Raw genomic sequence first — 18,204 nt, 5'->3', positions numbered from 1 at the left:
GATGGCTGCTGCGTCCAGTTCACCTCATATGGGGTTGCCCTTTATAAATATAGCAGCTGCCTCCCATTGTTCTCAATTAGACTGAAGCTACAGGCTGCCCTCAATTATGATGGCTGCCATTGGCTTACAGCCCTTCTAGATGGCTCTGAGGCTGCCCCTAGTAAAGATGGCTACCATTATCCATTGTTTTCAATGGGACTGAAGCCAGGCTGCCTTCAGGGAAGGTGGGCATCCTTTGTGTTCTCAGAAGGGCAGTGTGGGCCCAGAGGGATATGGCTGACCAGGGAAGGACACTAGGGTGGTAGGGAAACATGGGGGCATGGACAGGAGGATCTAAACTGGGAGGAAGGCTGACGCCACACTTCGCTCTCAGTTAAGATGGCTGCCATCTCACATCCTTCCACATAGGATGAAGGCACATGTTGCCCTGACTGAAGATGGCCACCATCTCTCATTGTTCTCAGTGCAATTGAAGCCACAAGCTGTCCCGAATTACGATGCCTGCCATTTGCCTACAGTCCTTGCTAGTAGAAGTGAGGCTGCCCCTAGCAAAGATGGCCACCACATCCCATTGTTCACAAGGACACTGAAGACACTATGCCTTCACTCAGAATGGCCACAGTCCTAATTCTTGATGTTAGTGAAGCTACAAGTTGCACTGAGTTATAATGGCCGCCATCTGCTTAGGTCCCTTGCAGGCTACAGTGAGGCTGCTCCTTGTAAATATGTCCACCACCCCGCATTGCTCACAGAAGTGCAAATGGGCAAGTAGCAGGGATGTTGCCTATAGCAAAAATGGCTGAGTCAGCCTGTGGGATGAGCAGCTCTTTGGCTCCCTCTGGAGGTGAAATGGACGGTGGAGGCCACCTTCCTACCTGCCGCTGGGCTAATTTGCATGCACCATTCTCTAGCTCCCCCATGAGGGAACGGGAAAAGGATGGTGCTCCTGCCCTGTTAGCAGGTGTAATTTGCATGTATCTCCGAGGATCTCCATATTTGCATCTCCTCCGAGCACCCAAAGCTGCACAGTCGTGGCTTTCCTTGTGTTCCACACTCACGATCTTTGTCACCTTCGCCATGTGACTGCAAGGATACGAATGTGGCAGCAAGCGTGAGAACACGTGAGAACTGGTGAATGGTGAAAAAGGCCCACCCTAACCTGGGAATGAGTGGGCCCGTGTTTGACAGTGAAACCCAACTAATGGTGTATTAGGGGGCTTGTTTTGTAGTTTTATTTTAATAATAGGAATGTTTTAAAGGAGGGGCTCAATAATGTACAGTGAACAAAATGAATCTAGAAATAATAAATACTGAAAAACATTCCTGACTCTATAGCTAACATGAGAGGGTCTAAATTAGCTGTTACCCCTCAAGAAAGAGGTCTTAGAGTTATTGTAGAGAGGTTTCTGCAACCATCTGCTCTGTGTCCAGTAGTAGTTTAAAAAAGCTAACACAATATTTGGAATTGTTAGGAAAGGGACAGATAATAAGACAAAAAATATAATGCAACTCTATAAATCCATGATACACTCACAGCTTGAATACTATGTGCAGTTCTGGTCACCCCCTCGCCAAAAAGATATATGAGAACGGGAAAAGGTACAGAGAAAGGCAACAAACATTAGGAGGAGTGTGGAACGGCTTCCATAAGAAGAGAGATTTCAAAAGACTGGGACTGTTCAGCTTAGCCAGAGACAAGGGAGGAGGGATATGAGGGCCGTCTATAAAATCTTAAATGGTGTGGGGAAAGTGAATAAGGAATGATTTACTCCTTTACATAACACAAGAACCAGGAATCATCCAATGAAATGAATAGACAGCAGGTTTAAAACAAACAAAAGGCAGTATTTCTTCACACAACGCACAGTCAACCTGTGGAACTCATTGCCAGAGGATGTTGTGAAGGCCAGACGTATAATTGGGTTTAAAAATAATTAGATAAGTTCATGGAGGATCGGTCCATCAATGGCTATTAGCCAAGATGGTCAGGGACGCAACCCCACGATCTGGGTGCCCCTAAACCGCTGACTGCCAGATGGTGGGACTGGACAACAGGAGATGGATCACTCACTAATTGCCCTGGTCTGCCAGTGCTTCGGAAACATCTGGCGCCAGCCATTGCCAGAAGACGGGATACTGAGCTAGCTGGACCATTGGGCTGACCCCTTAAGTTATGCTTGGATTTGTTTTGCCTAAAACCTGTTGTGAGCCTCACTTGTGAAAAAGAAAAGTAGTTCAGTGTTGTGAGCTAATGCTGGTAATGCCCTGGTAACGCAGCAACGAGTTAGCACTGTTGTAGTCTAACAAATTTATTGCACTGACAAAGCAGGGCTTTGAGCCAGCTAACTTCGGCTATTAACTTGATGCACTGGCAAGCAGAGATTTCAAAATGCAATCGCAACCCTCCTTTGTCTCCATTGTTGACCAGGGGACAGCTTCCCCTCCACAGTGACATCTAGTGGCCAATTTATATACTGCACATAAAGGTATCACTGTAGGGATGCTAGGAAGAGGGATGAGTGTGCCGGATCTTGTCTCCATCTAGTGGCCGGTCAGCATTACTACAACAAAAATGCTACCGACGCCCAGCTGGGAGAGTTAGGCCAAGATCCTCAAAGCTATTTTAGGGTGACCAGATCACCAAAGACAAATATCGGGACGTGGGGGGGGGGGGGGGGGGGGGTGATGTGGCGGGGGGCGGGGCCAAAAAAAAAAAAAAAAAAAAAAACAACCTTCCTCCACAAGTGCTGGAGGGAGGCCAGGGAGACTCAGGGGAAGCGCGGGGCCAGGGTGAGTAACAGTCCGGCCTGGTCCCGAGCAGGCAGGACTCAGTTGGGTGGTAGGGCGAGGAGGGGGGCGGCCCGCGGGGCCAGGCGGTGGCTGTTCTCACCCCCGGGCAGCGGGACTCGGGAGCAGCCGCTGCTGCAGCTCCCACTGCCGCGGGGGAGGAAGCGGCCATGGCGCTTGGCGGCTGCGGCTCTGGCGCCCCCGAACCCCCCGAGCCGGGGCCTGCTGCGGGGACCCAGCAGCGCGCACGCTGCGCCCAGCCCCTGGCCAGGCGCGTCTGGGCTGCTGCGCAGCTGGTGCTATCCCGCGGCGGCCCGGGAGTGGGGGCAGCAGGCCCCAGCCCCCCCGTCCCGCAGGGGAACGAACGGGGCTGGGCGGCCGATGCCTCCGCCCCGGGGCCGCTGCGGGATAGCACCAGCTGGGCAGCAGCCCAGACGCGCCTGGCCAGGGGCTGGGCCCAGCGTACGCGCTGCTGCAGGCCCCGGCTCGGGGGGTTCGGGGGCTCCAGAGCCGCCGAGCGCCATGGCCGCTTCCTCCCCCGTCGCCTGGCCCCGCGGGTCGCCCCCCTCCTCTCCCACCACCCGAGTCCTGCCTGCACTGGGCCAGGCCGGACTGTTACTCACCCCGGCCCCGCGCTTCCCCTGCGTCTCCCGGGCCTCCCTCCAGCGCTTGTGGAGGGAGGGGGAATGGTGAGCCCGGGGAAGAGGCGGGGATTCGGGGAGGGAGCCAATCGGGGGAGGAGGGGGCGGAGTCGGGGCGGGGGGGGGGTGCGAGCACTTCCGGGCTCGAGGCTCGGGGCATTTCCTTGTTTGTCCGGTTGTCCCGACCGCACGTCGGTCGGGACGCGGGACAAACAAGGAAATATCGGGACGGTCCCGATAAAATCGGGACGTCTGGTCACCCTAAAGCTATTTAGGTAGCGAACTCCCATTCGACACCTAAATACCCATGAGAATCTGGACCTAACTCCCATAGCTGAGATGGCGGAGGGGGTCTGGGCTTTTCCTGCTGAAGATCCTGTGTTTCTCCATGGTGCTCAGTCCTCCAGACGTTCTGTCTCCCCTGCTGGTTCAGCAGTTCCTTTGGCCTGGGCTAAGAGAGAGGTATGGAGGTTACTGTCCCATCACTAAAAAGCCGGGCCTAGAGTCAAGTGGCAGCCCAGGCATGTGAATGCCAGAGGCCCACGGATGGGAGGGCTCCCCCCAGATTTTGCCTGGAGGCCAGAATATCCCCCATCTCTATGGAAAGCGGAAACTGGCTGATGGGAGCATATTATGTAGTCCTTTTCCCTCTGGGGGGCACCGGCTCCAATCCATCCCCAGGCTGGGGGGACTGGCTAGCTCAGGTACTGGGTGACACAGCCCCTCACTGCACCGGATTGTGCCCAAAATTGTGACACTCACCCTTGAGCCGCTGATAGTCTGGGACCAATGGTGTCAAGATGCCACAGAGCCGGGCGGGCGACGTCCCCTCCACCTGAGGCGGCTCCGTTCCGACACGGAAAAAATTCTTCTCTGTGGCATTGTAACGAGGCCACTGCTCCCCGCTGCCTCCTGCCCCTGTGGGGTTCCTGGGGGGAAATGCAACTATGGTCAACATAGGGGGGAAGGGAATGAATTCCAGCCACAAGGGGGCAGACAGGAGGATGCCCTGACCAGGTGACCTTCACTACAGCAAGTGGCAGCAGAGAGGGACAGGGACTTAGCCAGCCACCCACAGTCTCCAGCCAAGTCTCACTAAGGCTTCCCACGAGCTAGGAAGGATCAAGAGCCAAACAAGCCAGTTTTGCCCTCTTCCAAAATGGCCACCCCGCCATGTTGTTCTTCACGGGCTGAAGTCACAGGCTGCCCTCTGGTGATGAAGTGGGGAAATGGTGGCTGCTGTCATGCCAGCTGCCAGGTTGATCTGATATACAGTTCTCTGGCTCCGATGGGGAAGTGGGAAGGGCTCAGGACCAGCTGGCAGGTGTAATTTGCATAGATATCCCAAGCGTCATGTAGTACCCCCCAGCTGCATAATTGGGGCTTTCCCCAGCTTCCACGCTCACAATCTGTCTCACATTGGCTGTGTGACCGCAGGGACATGAATGAGGTGGAAAGGCTTAGAGCCGGGGGATGTTAGTGATTGGGAAACATGGCTCACCGTAACCTGGGAGTCAATGGGCCCAGGTTGGCTAGTCGGGACCAAGTTATTGTCAGATTTCAGAGGGGAAACTTTGTTGTTTTATTTAGCATGGTAGCTATCGGGGTTGGGGGAAAAGAAATAAACAGGAGTGTTATGGTCTAGTAATTAGCGATAGGACTGGATTCCACCTGTCCTGGGGACACCAAATTTGAATGCAGCTTTGTGGAGCAAAGCTGAAAGTGCAGGTAGAACTAGGCCTGCTGGCACTCAGGGTTGCGACTTCTTAGGAGTTCCCTTACCCACTTCTGGCGAACTCTGCCCAGTAGCGCATCACTCTGCGGCTCAGTGCCACCTCGGCCTCCGTGTGCGTGTGATTGGCTCCCCCCATGGACGCCAGGGTCCCAAACAGGTAGGGCACCTCGGAGCCATGTGGCACCCCCATCCACTTGGGGGAAGACAAGCCACTGGGGCGGTGGGTGAAGGTGTAGGCATACACGGGACCGCCGGCCTCCGCCATCTGCCCAGCCGTCTTGGCTATAGGGCACACCACATGATAGTCACTGATGATGTGAGCCATGGTGCGGTGGTACCACGCCGAGCCCTGCCCCTTCTGGTTGTACCGCTCTGCTGCCGCCTGGACGCCCTCCCATGGCAGCCCCGGCATTGTCACCCTCAGCACCTCCAGCAGCTCCTCCCAGCTCACGTGGCTGGCGTTCACCCTGGTGAAGTTCAGGACATTGATGATTAAGTAGGAGCCTTCGTTGGCCGTGACACCGGCCAGGAGGGGTATAGGCTGGCTGTGCCCGGCCTCCAGGAGTCTCAGTGGCTCATCGGGGAGGAAATCCCCGTCTACGGTCGGCACGGAACCAGGCATGGACATAATGCGTTTCCCAAAGTCTCCCGGCTCCTTCCCCTGCAGGCAGCCCACCAGGGCGGTGTCATTGAAATCGGTGCAGCCCAGATCACGGCCCAGTGCCCGGCCTATCTCCTTGGCCATTTCTGGGCTAAACCAGGCCAAGGGAGAGGTGGTGGCACCGCTCTGCAGCGCGGCGCGGGTGAAGAGGGGCCGGCTCCCCGGGGACAGGAGGTGGAAACCGACCGAGGCGGCCCCAGCACTCTGGCCGAAGAGCATCAAACGAGCTGGGTCCCCGCCGAAGGCAGCCATGTTGTCCCACAGCCAGCGCAGCGCCAGGCGCTGGTCCCACAGGCCGGCGTTCCCCGGGGCGGCCGGGGGCAGGGACAGGAAGCCCAGCGCCCCCAGGCGGTAGTTCATGGAGGCCACGATCACATTCTCGGTGGCGGCTAAGAAGCGCCCATCTTGGAGCTCCAAGGAGGCTGCACCTACGAAGAACCCCCCGCCGTGGATCCAGACGAGGACGGGGACCGGCGCGGGGGGCCGGGGATGGGGCACCCAGACGTTGAGGAAGAGGCAGTCCTCGGACTGCGGCGTTTTGGGTGTCCACATATAGGCATCAGGGTAACCAGTAAGCAGCGGCTGGTGGCAGGCGTTGCCAAAGCTGGTGGTCTCCAGGACGTGGCTCCAGGGCTGGTGGGGAAGTGGTTTCTGGAAGCGCAAGGCCCCCACGGGGGGCTCGGCGTAGGGGATGCCCAGGAAGGCCGTCACTGTGCTGGAGCCGGCCGGAAGGCGCTTGCCCCGGATGGGGCCGCTGGTGGTGAGCACCACGGTGCCGTCGTCATCGGAGCCAGAGCTGGAGCCCGGCAGGGAGAGGAGGAGCAGGCAGGGGAAGAGTCCCAGCATCGCAGCAGCTGGAAGGGAAGCCCCCCTAGAGGGAGTTACAAGGAACTGGGACCTTTCCCCTTTAGGGGGCGCTGGTTCCAATCCAACCCCAGGTCACGGGGGAATGGCTGGCTAGGGGAGTGGGGAATGGTATGTGGGGCCCTTCCCCTGCTGGGGGAGTTGCTCTGCTGCAGCCCAACCTATTTAAACCCCCATGCGAGCAGGAAGCCTGGCTCCTTTTTGGTAAACACTGTCTCCGGTCAGTCACCCCCACCCCGCCCCTGGCTCCAGCTCTCCGCTGAGCTCTCAGATCTGTATCACTGGGCTTTGCCCTTTGGCCCATTTCCCTCTGCAACAAGAGGCCCCTTAATGCCAGGGGGAAATGCTGAAAGGCTGGGACAAAAATCCACATGCCCCCCTCCTCAGGGGCAGCTCCAGGCACCAGCGCAGCAAGCGCGTGCCTGGGGTGGCAAGCCGTGGGGGGGCAGCCTGCCGGTCGCTGTGAGGGCGGCAGGCAGGCGGCTTTCGGCGGTGCGCCTGCGGGAGGTCCGCTGGTCCCACAGCTTCAGCGGCAATTCGGCAGCGGGTACGCCGAAGGCGCGGGACCGGCGGACCTCCCGCAGGCATGCCACCGAGTCCGCGTTACCAGCAGTTCCCAATTCCAGCTCCCCTGACACCAGTCACCCCTTGACCACGCTCTGCCCATCGCGGAGCCCGAGGGACACCCCCCCCCCCCCCCCAGCTACACAGACTCACCTGCTGCAGGCACGGCTCTGTGGCTCCTACTGCAGATCCCAGCTCAGCACGATGGGGGGGATCTGCTGATGCTGGAGCCAAGCGGCTCTCATCTCTGGCACTGACAGCACCAGCCAGGACGCAGCCACCTGAGTTTATTTACCCTGGCAGCAGCAAGCTCGCTGGGCTGTGCACACATAGGGCCCAGATTCAAGGTGGCTGGAGGGATCCCAGGGCAGGGTCCATGGGTTCAGAGACCCAATTCGGCACCTCTGGGGTACGGTAGCAGGGTCACAGGCTCACTGTGAAATGCAGCCGCTTCTGGGGTGGGGCAGCTGGGGCCCAGCCGCACAGCACAGCTGCCTTCGGCTCGCTCGCTGCTGCTGAGATGCGGCTGGCTCTAGGGTGGAACAGCGGGGTAACAGGAGGTGAAGGGGAAATCCCACAGCCAGTTCAACCCACAGCTGGATTTTGGTGGCGCCAGAAGGGAAGCCCCCTTTGGGGGGAAGGGACGGGACATTTTACACTTGAGGGGTCGGGGTTCCAGCTGTGTCTTGGGCTTGAAATGGAAAAAGACAAGAGGTAGGCGAAGATGTTCATTAGCCCTGCCCACAAGCCAAGCCCCGCCCACCAACCTAGCTCCGCCCTCTCGAGGTGCCAGCAGGCGCCCCGCCCACCATCCAGGAGTCTGTTCAAAGTAGGATCCCGCGGGCTCTGCTGAGCTCCCCACAACACATTTCAGAGACATGCTGGGGCAAGCAGAGAGCTGAGCCCATCACTCTGACAGGGGGGAAGCTGCCCTAAGTGTGCCCGAAGCAGCAACACTGCCTGAGTCTGCAGAGAGCCTGAGCCCATTGTTCTGCAGGGGTAGCAGGACTGAGGGGGTCTCAATAGAGCCGTGGAGGGGATGGGGCGCCCAGGGCTGAAATAGCAGGTGAACTAAGGGTCAGGCTTGTGGGTCATTGGCATAGCTTGTTGGTGGGCAGGGAGCAAGCCCAGGGTGGGAGAGTGGGGGGTGGGGCTGCAGTCAGAGCTGTACCCCTATCTGCATAATCCCCCTGTGTCCCCGCATCCCTCCCCACTGCATGGGTAGCATCCACTAAATATCTCTCATGCCAGCAGGCCCAATGTTCTTTAATACATTCAGGGTTCATCTGGGGGAAGGAGAGGCTTGGGGATCGGGGGGGCGGGAGGGGAGAACTCACTCCTTTGATTCCCTCACCTGCTCATTAGCAGGCGCCTGGTTAATGAATCCGCAGCAGATGCTCCATCCCTGCCCTGCGGGGCCATCACCCTGGGCGTGTGGGGAAGGGGATACCCCGCAGGGTGGGGCATGGGGTGAGCCGTGCCGAGGAGGGAGGCTGGGTGGGATGGCTGGAGACCTGGCCTGGGTGGGAGTGCGTGATCTAGTGGCCAACTCAGGCAGCCTGTGAGTGCTGCGTTAGCTGCCCGGCTGGCAGCCTGGGAAGTGGGTGTTTGTGGGGGGAGAGGTTTCGTCCCGCCTCCCCGGGGCTGTGTCTGCTTAGCTGTAGAGTCTGCAGCAGCCCCCGCAGGCTGGAGGGGAGCGCTGTGAAATGACAGATGGGGGGGGGTTTCAGGGGTGATCTCCCCCATTGGCTGCAGGCTCCCCCTCCCCCCCCCCCCCCTTGGGCTGTTTAGTTCTCCCGCGTGTGACCGGAGCAGCAGCTGGCGCAGGGCGGCCTGTGCCTGCCAGCTAAGCCCGGGCGAGGCAGATGGCTGCATGGATGGGATACACACACACTCCGACAAAACCTGTGGGCAGCTGGGTGCACCGGCCCCTTGGAATTAGCACAGCCTGCACCTGGGGGTGCGGTGATAGTGGAAGGAGACTCCTGCACTGCCTCAGGGCGATGCTAGGGGGTGCTGTGCTGCAGGGGGGAGGGGTCAGTATGGGGCACACTCCCCCTGCCCCAGTGCAGTGCCAGGGGGCTCAGTAGGGGGTGCACTCTGCACCCAGTCAGTGCTGAACCCAAAACTGTCGGAGCGTTAACATGTTTCCAAGCCAACATCAAATCCTTTATGAGCAACAGCCTGGCCCAGCTCCGGCTGGCATTTGTACTGCCCCTAAAATCCTTGTCAGCCCAGCGCCAGGGCATTCACCCCGGGCTCCTCCGGCCTCACTCATGTCCAAATGGTGGGTGCCGTGAGGAAGCCAATAGAGGGGCCCCCAGCACTCTGGCTGGAGTGTATGGAACGGGCCAGGTCTCCACCCAAGGCGGCCGTGTTCTCCTGCAGCCAGCGCGGATCCCACAGGCCGGCGTTCCCCAGGGCGCCCCCAGCCGGTAGCTCGCGGAGGCCGCGAGCCCGTTCTCAGGGACGGCTGGGATGCACCGGTTGTTGGCGTCCAGGGAGACCGACTGGGGGATTCAGACCAGGGTGGGAGCCGGGATGCGGCACCCAGCCTTTGAGGAAGAGGCAGGTCTTGGGTGGTGGCACCATTGGATGCCCAGTTGGCCCCATCCACACAGCTAAAAACACCTATATCCTCCTCTGGCTGGAGGCAGGCGTTATGGCAGGCGCTGGCCTCCAGGACACGGCTCCAGGGCTGGTGGGGAAGCACTTTGGGGCTCAGCCTAGGGGACACCCAGGAAGGCCGGCCCTGTTGTTGGAGCCGGCTGGGAGGCGCTTGCAGGATTAAGGGGCCAGAACACTGCTCTAAACCACCCTGAATTAGGTGGGGGCACGGCTTGTGTATTTCCCAGTCTCACTCCCTCTGACACACACACAAATCACACGCACACACGTGTGAGTGTGTGTGTGTCACAGGTGACCCTACACAAACATTCTCTAGGGACTCTGGCCCTTTTGCCTTCCTTTTTTTGTGCTGGCCTCACCTGGAAAAAGGGTTCATGAAAACACAGTTCCCTCCCTCCTGGACCCCATGCTCAATCAGTTGCTCTGGGAGGGGAAGGAAGGGTAGTGAGGTCTAGTGGGTTAGAGCAGGGAGGGTTGGGAGTCAAGACTCCTGGGTTCTATCTCCAGCTCTGGGAGGAGAGTGGGGGCTAGTAGGTTAGAGCAGGGGGTGCTGAGGGCCAGGACTCCTGGGTTCTATCCCCAGCGCCTGTGTTCTCTTCCTGACTCTGGGAGGAGGGCGGAGTTTGTGACAACATGCTGCATATCTTTGGGGGACCTTCTTGAATTAAGCATCTTTGGGGTCTGTTGTGATCACGGGACCTAAAAAATGTACCCCAGTTGTAAGTTTAATTGTGAGACGTCTGGGAAAGTTTATCAGAGGTCACACTAACCTAGGATGGTTTGCTCGGCAGAGAATTGACCATGAAATATAAGTCTAGCTGTTTTTCAAGAAACGCACCATGTTAGGAACAGGTGCAAGAAAAACCAGACACAAAAATTGAATCAGTCCAGACAGCAGGGGCCCTACTCATGCAAATCACTGACTGTGGTGAGGTCATACTTAAACAAGTAAATGTGGGAACAAAGTTACCTATGCGAACGTGGCCTTCCGGAAATGGATTTAATTGGTGGCCAAAATAATGAGGAGAAACTGCCCCCACCTGTACTCCTTTTTGGAGGGCTGCTTAAAAAGAGACTTTGAAAAAAATAAAAGAATCATTCTCGTCTCCCAGCTCATATATCCACCCCCACCTGGCCATCTCCCCTTATCTCAGCTTCCCAGACTCCGGGAGCAAACCAGATTAAGGGATTTTCATCCCAGCCGAGTGTTAGGGTTACTAAAACATCCAGCACCACACAGCCACGTAAACTCCTGTATGGTTTTCTCTTCCCTTGCTCTGTTGCTTTCTGCTCCCCGCCTTCAGCTTCCCACCTGCAGTGCCGCAGCACCGCCACGTGAGAGGACCCCAGCCCTGCCTAAGGAGAAAAGACCCTGGAAGGATAAGGCCTTTGTCTGCAGCCATATTGCAAGGCCTAAAGCCTTCGTTTGCAGCCAGATTAAAAGTGCAGCGGAGAAGCAGGAAGTCACATCCTCACATTCCATCTAAATTACATTAAAACGATGTAATACCAGGCTGTTAAGAAGGAGACCCCGTCCTAATGGCACCTACTATCACCAGATAAAGAAACAGATCTTAAGATGGTTAAAGAAAACTTCGTTTGATGGCATTCTATCTGACAAGAAACCACTTCTCAATAGTTGTGGAATCCTCATTTCTTTATTGTTTTGTCTTTATGGTCCCCACTTCCCCATTGTTTGTCTGGATGAGCTCTGTCCGGTTCTTTGATTATTTCTGTCTGTTACATCATTAATTTTGCTAGGAGTAAATTAATGAAGGTGGTGGGGTAGGATTGATGAGAGCATTTTGTTAGGATTGGTTAGTAAAATGTTAGTATATTGATTGGTTAAGATATAACTAAGCAGGGCTCAAGTTTCACTATAAAAACTGGGGTCCAAAAGAAAGTTCTTGGGGCACCAACTCCAGGACACAGCCCAAAGATCAGAGCTGTGAGACCTCAACGCTCTGCCAATGACGCCGTGCAGAAACTGGAGTCCCCCAGATGGACCTGGGTGACCAGATGTCCCGATTTTATAGGGACAGTCCTGATTTTTGGGTCTTTTTCTTATATAGGCTTCTATTACCCCCCACACCCTGTCCTGATTTTTTACACTTGCTGTCTGGTCACCCTACCTGATCCTGACTGGCCATCAGGAAAAGTTCATTTGTCTTCTTGGGAGCGGTGAGCACTGTATGTGTAGCGTGTGCAGTCTGGTTTTTGGTGATTGTTAATAAATAGAGGTTACGTAGGATATCACTGGTAAAAGACCCCATAAACCTGCAAAAGATTAAGCCCTGAGCCCACACGGGAAGGGTGTTAGCCCAGAGCCCTTGGAGGAGTAGAGCCCAGAGCCCAAGGAGGGGTAAAGCTAGGTGCCTTTCACCTGGAGCCCTAGGACCAGGTAAGGGTGGGTGCCTAAATTAAGAGGATTGCGCCTTGAGCCCGAGGAACTGGGTAAAGGTGGGTGCCCTACAGTGTGTAATAGAGAATTTTGTGCCGGTAACACCCCAACCAGCTGACGGCCCAAACCAGAAAGCGAACTGGGGCCAAGCAAGAAGTGCCACGGCCAACCAGCCAGGGGAGCAAACGCTTCTCATGGGACGTCCCAGTTCCTAGTATTCCCACTGGTAATGGTAGACTGTTTCTCCCACCAGCCCCTCATCAAGTCTAGCCAGGACCATATAGTCCCTCCGTCCTTGAACCGCCCCCCCGGGAGTCCCCTCCATTGTATTCCCCCCTTCCCCTACACGTAATCCTAGAGGGGTATCGTCCATTACGGTCCCGCCTCCCACCAGCTTGTTTTAAGCCAATAAAAGATGCTGAGGCAGGAAACGTGCTTCTAAAAATGCACACAGAGACACAATTTGATTGTACGTTTATAAATAGACAAGGGTCCCAAAAAAAACCCACCAAATCAGAACCGGCGCCCCCTAGAGGCCCCATGTCTCGTTCCCCACTCCCTGAGCCAGCCAGTCCCCTGCCCTGGGGCTGGATCGGAGCTGGCACCCCCGAGTGGGGAAAGGCCCCACGTCCCGTTCCTTGCCCCACTGAGCCAGCCAGTCCCCTGCCCTGGGGCCAGGTGGGAGCTGGTGCCCCACAGAGGGGAAAGGCCCCGTATCCCATTCCCCACCCCCGGAGCCAGCCAGTGCCCCAGGAGTGGATAGTTTCGAGGGGGTCGTTTCTCTTCCTCTCCCTTTTCAAATCAGTCTTGGCACCTCTCTTACGAACGGAGTCTCCTAAAACCTGCCCCAGGCCTGTCCTTGCCAGCCACCACTGGGATCAGGCCCCAAGCCACTGGCCCCTGCTCACGGCCATCCCCGGGGGTCACCTCCTGCTTGGGCCCCCTTTCCCCACCCAGGTCCCAGCCTCTGCAGTCCCCTGCTGGGGGGGGCGGCTCTGGAGACCGGAGGTCACACCGGGGGTTTTGGCCTTCTGTGCTGAGGGCTCCTTCGGGGGATCCTGGGGGGCTGCAGGTTTCTGGTCTGGAGGGGAAGAGATGAGATGGAGATGCAGGAAATTCCCACTGCTCCCCTGCCTTCAAATTCTCCCCTCACCCCCCTTGATCCTGCTATTCCCCCCTACACGGCTAACCCCCCACCACCACCACCAACCCCAGCTCTCCCCCACCCCCAGATCCCCTCCCAGGTTGATCCCAGATTCCCCTCCCCAAAGTCCCCGCCAGTCCAATCCCATCTTCTCCCCATACCAATCTCAGTTCCCCCCCAATCCATACCCCTCTCAGAACAACCCCAGCTCCTCCCCGACTCGATCCCTTCCTGGCTGATCCCAGCTTCCCCACCACCACCACAAATGCCCCATGGACCGATCCCAGCCCCTTCCCCCACACCAATCCCAGCTCTGACCAACCCCCCCAGCTCCTCCTCCCTCCAATCCCCCCCCCACTGATGCGAGCTTCACCCCCCCAGACCAATTCCGGCTCACCCCCCCCCCCATCCATACCCCTCTCTGACCAATCCCTCCCAGATCAATCCAGCCAGCCACACACACACACACACACACACACACACACGCACACAGTGACAAAACAATCCAGATCCTGGCAAAACCCCCTCCCCCCGCCCCCCATCCTCCCTGCTGAGTCCTGCCTCCAGGTGCCCCACTCCTCCACTCAGGGGCTCCAGCCCCACACCGCCCCCATTAACCCTTTGGATGCTGCCCCCTCTCACCAGCTTGGGGCTGGTTCTCCAGCAGAGCCTCAGGCTGCTCCGCCCACAGCTTGTACGTGGGGTTGCTCGGGAAGCGCTTGGTCTGGCCGCAGCAGAGACACCGTACGACTGACCAGCGCCGTCCGCGGCGCCCTGGGGGGAGGGGGAGGGGCAGGGAGTCAGGGACCGGGCACAGACAGGCATGCATGGGGAGAGGCTTTGTCACCTAACCCCACTGCTCTACCAGGGTCCTGACTCCCAGCCCCCCTGCTCTAACCACTAGACCCCACTCCCCTCCCAGAGCTGGGGAAAGAACCCAGGAATCTGGGCTCCCAGAGCAGTACTGATCCCTCCCCACTAGGGGGCGGCACTCACTTCTCTGGCGCACCGTGGAGCTGACACCAGGGACCAGGAGGGAGGAGCAGGATTTGCAGATGGTTCTCTTCACTGAGGGGTCCCTGGCGGAGGGGAGAAAACACAGACAGGGGCTGGGCCTGGGGAGATGGGCCTCTAGAGGGGAAAGGCCCCATGGCCCAGTCCCCACCTCCTGGGGCCAGATGGGAGCCAGCACTCCCTAGAGGGGAAAGGCCCCATGTCCCGACACTCACTGTCTCAGCACGAGCCTGCGGCTGATGGTGCGCTGCGCGTGGCAGTAGAATCGCGCCAACTCCTGGTTCTCGGGGTTGTGGGTGAGGACACAGTGAGCCGCCTGCAGGGTGGGCAGGGGGAAAAGAGATGCAGAGTGAGGGGAACAGCCCCACATCTCCCCCTGCTCCATGTCACCCCCAATCCCTCCCCTCCCCGAGCCCCACATGGCTCTCCCCTCCCCATTGATCTCCCCCCAGCCCCATGTCACCCCACCATTACCCCCTCGCCCATGTTATCCTACTGATCCCCCCTCCCCATGTCGCTACCCCCAGCCCCACTGATCCCCCCCCAGTCTCACTGATCCCCCAACCCCATCTCCCACAACCAGTCCTCCGTCCCACCGATTCCCCCCTCCCCCAGCCCCATCTCCATCCAACCTCCCCTCCCTCAGTCCCATATCACTCCCCCACCTCCACGTGACCCCCTTGCCCTACCAATCCCCCCTCCCTCCCAGTTGCCCCAATCCCATCTTCCTCCAATCGTCCCCACCCCCACCCCACACACAGACACACCAACCCTCTTTGCCCCACGCTCTATTCAGGAATCCTGGGGGGAGCCCCAGAAATCCCCCCTCCCCAGGCCCCACAGAGACCCCCAACCCTGGGACTAGGGGGAATTGCTCCCAGGGTCTCTCTTAGGCAGTGGTTCTCAAACTTTTGTACTGGTGACCCCTTTCACATAACCAGCCTCTGAGTGTGATCCCCCTTATAAGTTAAAAACACTTTTAAATATATTTAACACCATTAGAAATGCTGGAGGCAAAGCGGGGTTTGGGGTGGAGGCTGACAGCTCGTGACCCCCTATGTAATAACCTCACAACCCCCTGAGGGGCAACCCCCAATTTGAGTACGCCTGCACTTGGGGATGTGTAACCCCCGTTCCCGCTGGGACCCCAGCACTAGGGGGCACCACCCTCACCTGGTAGAGGAAGCTAAGCCTTTGGAAAGCCTCTTTATCCTTCACCTGGGCCGACATCGCTGTGGGGGGGGGGGCAGATCTGGAATGGGGGAAAATACTTGAGGGGGGACAGCTAGTCCCCTAAGGGGCTGTTAGCTGCCCCTCCCCCAGCTGGTTCCATGCTGCCTCCAGCAATTACCCCAGGTGGGGGCGTTTTCACAATCCACCCCCCCCACCACCCCATTTCTAGTGACTCCCCACCACACACAGAGCTGGGATCTGTCCCCAAAAAAACAGGGGGCTCCCGGGCTTTGTTATTCTTCCAGGAGGAACAACAGCCCCCCCATACCAGAATGGGCCCTGCTACCCCCTTTCCCCCCCACACACACCCACACCCACACCCACACCCTTGTAGGGTTACACCTGCTCCCCCCAGATCACCCCCAACAGAACATCCCCCACCTCCTCGTGAAACCCCCATCCCAGCTCCTTCCCCAGCCCCTTATCGCTTCCCCTGCCAGCCCCCTCCCCAGATCCCCTTCCTCTCACAGCCCCCCAGCCTTCTTCCTCCAGCCCCCCTAGATCCCCTTCACAGCAGTACCCCGCCAGCCCCTTTTGTTTCCCCCCTCCCCCGTTTGCCCCGGACCTGTCACATGGAGGCACCAGCAGCGGCAGCCTCTTCCTGCCCAGCCCAGCCGACGTACCGTAGCTGCAGCAGTAGCAAAGGCCTCTGGGAAATGTAGTTCCCCAGCCTGCCTGGCTCTGCCGCACACCATGGGGCGGGGGGGGGGCACCCCTTCCTCCTGCACCTGCTCCCTCGGGTCCCCCCTGCTCCCCAGCCGAGACTCAGCACAGCCCTGGCCCTCTGCTGGCCATTCCCCCTCCCTCCAGCAGGGGGCGCTCTGCTCGGGCAGCCAGCGCTGACCCCAAGGGGGCGCTGTGTTGCAGGGAGTGGGGCAAGGGCTCAGTAGGGGGCACTTTTACTTTGCTTAATTTCAGATAATACTGTATATGGCTGGTTCCTTTTTTTTTTTGCAAGGCTGGATTAACTGCATTGTATTGGCTCGATCCCAGCTGAGGCAAATATGTATTGCCATCCCTGGAATTCATCCTGTGGTTGTCATTGGATTTAGGAGGATTCCCCCATCCCTTCTTGTCCTAAATTGTGGTAGTTAAATAGCTGCTGCTTTCCACCGCAGAAGTGGCTGCATCTCAGTGCTGGATGAGTGATGCCTATGCAGCGTCATCATGCAACTGTTTCCCCAGCTGCCCCACCCCAGAGGTGGCTGCATCTCAGAACTGGCGGGGAAGATACAAGCACCGGCGAAGATCACGGGCAGCTGCATTGACTTGCTGATTTAAAAAAAAAAAAAACTGATGCAAATTTATGAGCGCTTTGGATGCGGCCATTGGGCCAGGGGCGACGGAAGGTCCCTAAAAGTGGGGAGGCCATGGGCACCTGAACCATGGCCCCACCCCCTCATGCCATCCCATCCCCCTGAGGCCCCACCCTGATGCTGCCTCTTCGCCCTGAGGCCCACCCCGCCAGTCGCTCGCACTTAAGGCCAGTAATTCCGGCGCCCCTGCTTTGGGCTGCTGTCAGGGCACTCACAAAAGAGTATTTCTAACAAGACAAGGGGCAGGGGTGGTGAGTCCCAGGTGACCAGTTTGCCCGAGGGGAAAGGGGTTTCAATGCTGCCCAAACAGAGCCCCAGCGATCGGTCCTCGCTTCCACCTCGGGAGCAGATATTTCAGCAAAGCCAGCATTTGCTTGCACGTGGGAGTGGCTCTCTGCTTCACGGTGCATTTCCCCCAGTTTGCTGTCTTCACCTCACTCCTGTCTGTTCCATCAGATCCGAGAATGAGCCTGGGGCGGTGCAGGTTCCCCTTAGTTTACAGTGCAGTGGAGATTTAACAGACTTTTTTTCTTTGTAAAGTTTTTCTGATCTCAGCTGGTGCAGGGCCTGTCTCTCCGTGTGTCTGTGCAGCGCCTGGCGCAACGGGGCCCTGATCTCAGCTGGGGCAGGGACTGTCTCTCCGTGTGTGTCTGTGCAGCACCTGGCACAACGGGGCCCTCATCTCAGCTGTGGCCTCTACGTGTTGCCCTAATACATCTAATACTAAGCCCTCTTGGTGATTTGCTGGATGTGTCAAAGCCGCACAATAAACACAACAAGCAGACTGAAGTTCAACAGTTGCCCCACGGCAGACTGGGAGGATGCCCTGAGGCGAGCGGAAGAAACTCCTGGAAAAATAAACAGCTGAAGGGATCCAACGCATGGGCTGTAAGACCGAGTTATCCTTTGCTCTCTACTTCCATGAGCAGTATGGGCGAGAATACTGTGGTAGGGAGTTCCACAGGCAAATGGGGAGCAGGATGCTTCTGCAGCAAAACCAAGGTTTGAAGACTAAAAGGAAGAAGCCTTTTTGATGGATAGAAATGATCCAAAATGAACAGGCCCGAGCAGAGACCACTGCTCTGAGCCAGGGCAGCAAGGACCAGGCTGGGATATTGAACTACATGGACCCATGGATCTTATCTGAAGGGGCGGGATACTAGGCTAGATGAGCCCACTGGTGTGATGCAGCCGGGCGGTGGAGATCCCAGGATAG

The 18,204-nt window shown here is 57.8% G+C and overlaps 2 protein-coding genes across 5 annotated transcripts; both read right to left on the bottom strand.

Moving 5' to 3' along the window:
- Positions 1–1,745: 1,745 nt before the first annotated feature.
- LOC101939574 (acetylcholinesterase-like) lies at positions 1,746–7,564 on the bottom strand. 3 transcript variants are annotated; one of them, XM_065563217.1, is made up of 5 exons: positions 7,406–7,564; positions 5,211–6,678; positions 4,191–4,357; positions 3,689–3,879; positions 1,746–2,611 (listed from the first exon to the last, which is right to left on the bottom strand). In XM_065563217.1, the coding sequence occupies exons 2-4, from the start codon at positions 6,668–6,670 to the stop codon at positions 3,824–3,826; spliced, it is 1,683 nt and encodes a 560-aa protein (XP_065419289.1). In that variant the 5' UTR covers positions 6,671–6,678; positions 7,406–7,564; the 3' UTR covers positions 1,746–2,611; positions 3,689–3,823. The 3 variants fall into 3 exon arrangements, with proteins under 3 accessions (XP_065419289.1, XP_065419291.1, XP_065419290.1); XM_065563219.1 differs by having other exon boundaries at positions 5,211–6,695; positions 7,406–7,513; XM_065563218.1 differs by lacking the exon at positions 7,406–7,564 and having other exon boundaries at positions 5,211–6,889.
- A 5,179-nt stretch (positions 7,565–12,743) lies between these two features.
- Positions 12,744–16,472, bottom strand: RPP21 (ribonuclease P/MRP subunit p21). Of its 2 annotated transcripts, XM_065563224.1 has the most exons (6): positions 16,238–16,472; positions 15,613–15,691; positions 14,655–14,755; positions 14,422–14,504; positions 14,068–14,199; positions 12,744–13,362 (listed from the first exon to the last, which is right to left on the bottom strand). In XM_065563224.1, the coding sequence occupies exons 2-6, from the start codon at positions 15,667–15,669 to the stop codon at positions 13,205–13,207; spliced, it is 531 nt and encodes a 176-aa protein (XP_065419296.1). In that variant the 5' UTR covers positions 15,670–15,691; positions 16,238–16,472; the 3' UTR covers positions 12,744–13,204. The 2 variants fall into 2 exon arrangements, with proteins under 2 accessions (XP_065419296.1, XP_065419295.1); XM_065563223.1 differs by lacking the exon at positions 16,238–16,472 and having other exon boundaries at positions 15,613–15,939.
- Between the last annotated feature and the right edge of the window lie 1,732 nt (positions 16,473–18,204).

The sequence above is a fragment of the Chrysemys picta genome, chromosome 12 (assembly GCF_011386835.1).
Source record: "Chrysemys picta bellii isolate R12L10 chromosome 12, ASM1138683v2, whole genome shotgun sequence".
NCBI classification, from domain to species: Eukaryota; Metazoa; Chordata; order Testudines; family Emydidae; genus Chrysemys; species Chrysemys picta.
Note: the sequence above shows the minus strand (reverse complement) of the source record. Positions and strands in the feature narration are given on the sequence as shown.

Bases quoted from the DNA above. Each gene is read 5' to 3' on its own strand.
- LOC101939574 (XM_065563217.1), bottom strand. From the start codon at position 6,670: ATGCTGGGACTCTTCCCCTGCCTGCTCCTCCTCTCCCTGCCGGGCTCC. The intron at 4,358-5,210 runs GTAAGGGAACTC...ATTTCCCCCCAG, and splicing joins GCAGAGTTCGCCAGAAGTGG to GAACCCCACAGGGGCAGGAG. The intron at 3,880-4,190 runs GTGAGTGTCACA...CCTCTCTCTTAG, and splicing joins AGACTATCAGCGGCTCAAGG to CCCAGGCCAAAGGAACTGCT.
- RPP21 (XM_065563224.1), bottom strand. From the start codon at position 15,669: ATGTCGGCCCAGGTGAAGGATAAAGAGGCTTTCCAAAGGCTTAGCTTC. The intron at 14,505-14,654 runs GTGAGTGTCGGG...CCCCTCCGCCAG, and splicing joins CGCAGGCTCGTGCTGAGACA to GGACCCCTCAGTGAAGAGAA. The intron at 14,200-14,421 runs GTGAGTGCCGCC...CCCTCCCCCCAG, and splicing joins CTCCACGGTGCGCCAGAGAA to GGCGCCGCGGACGGCGCTGG.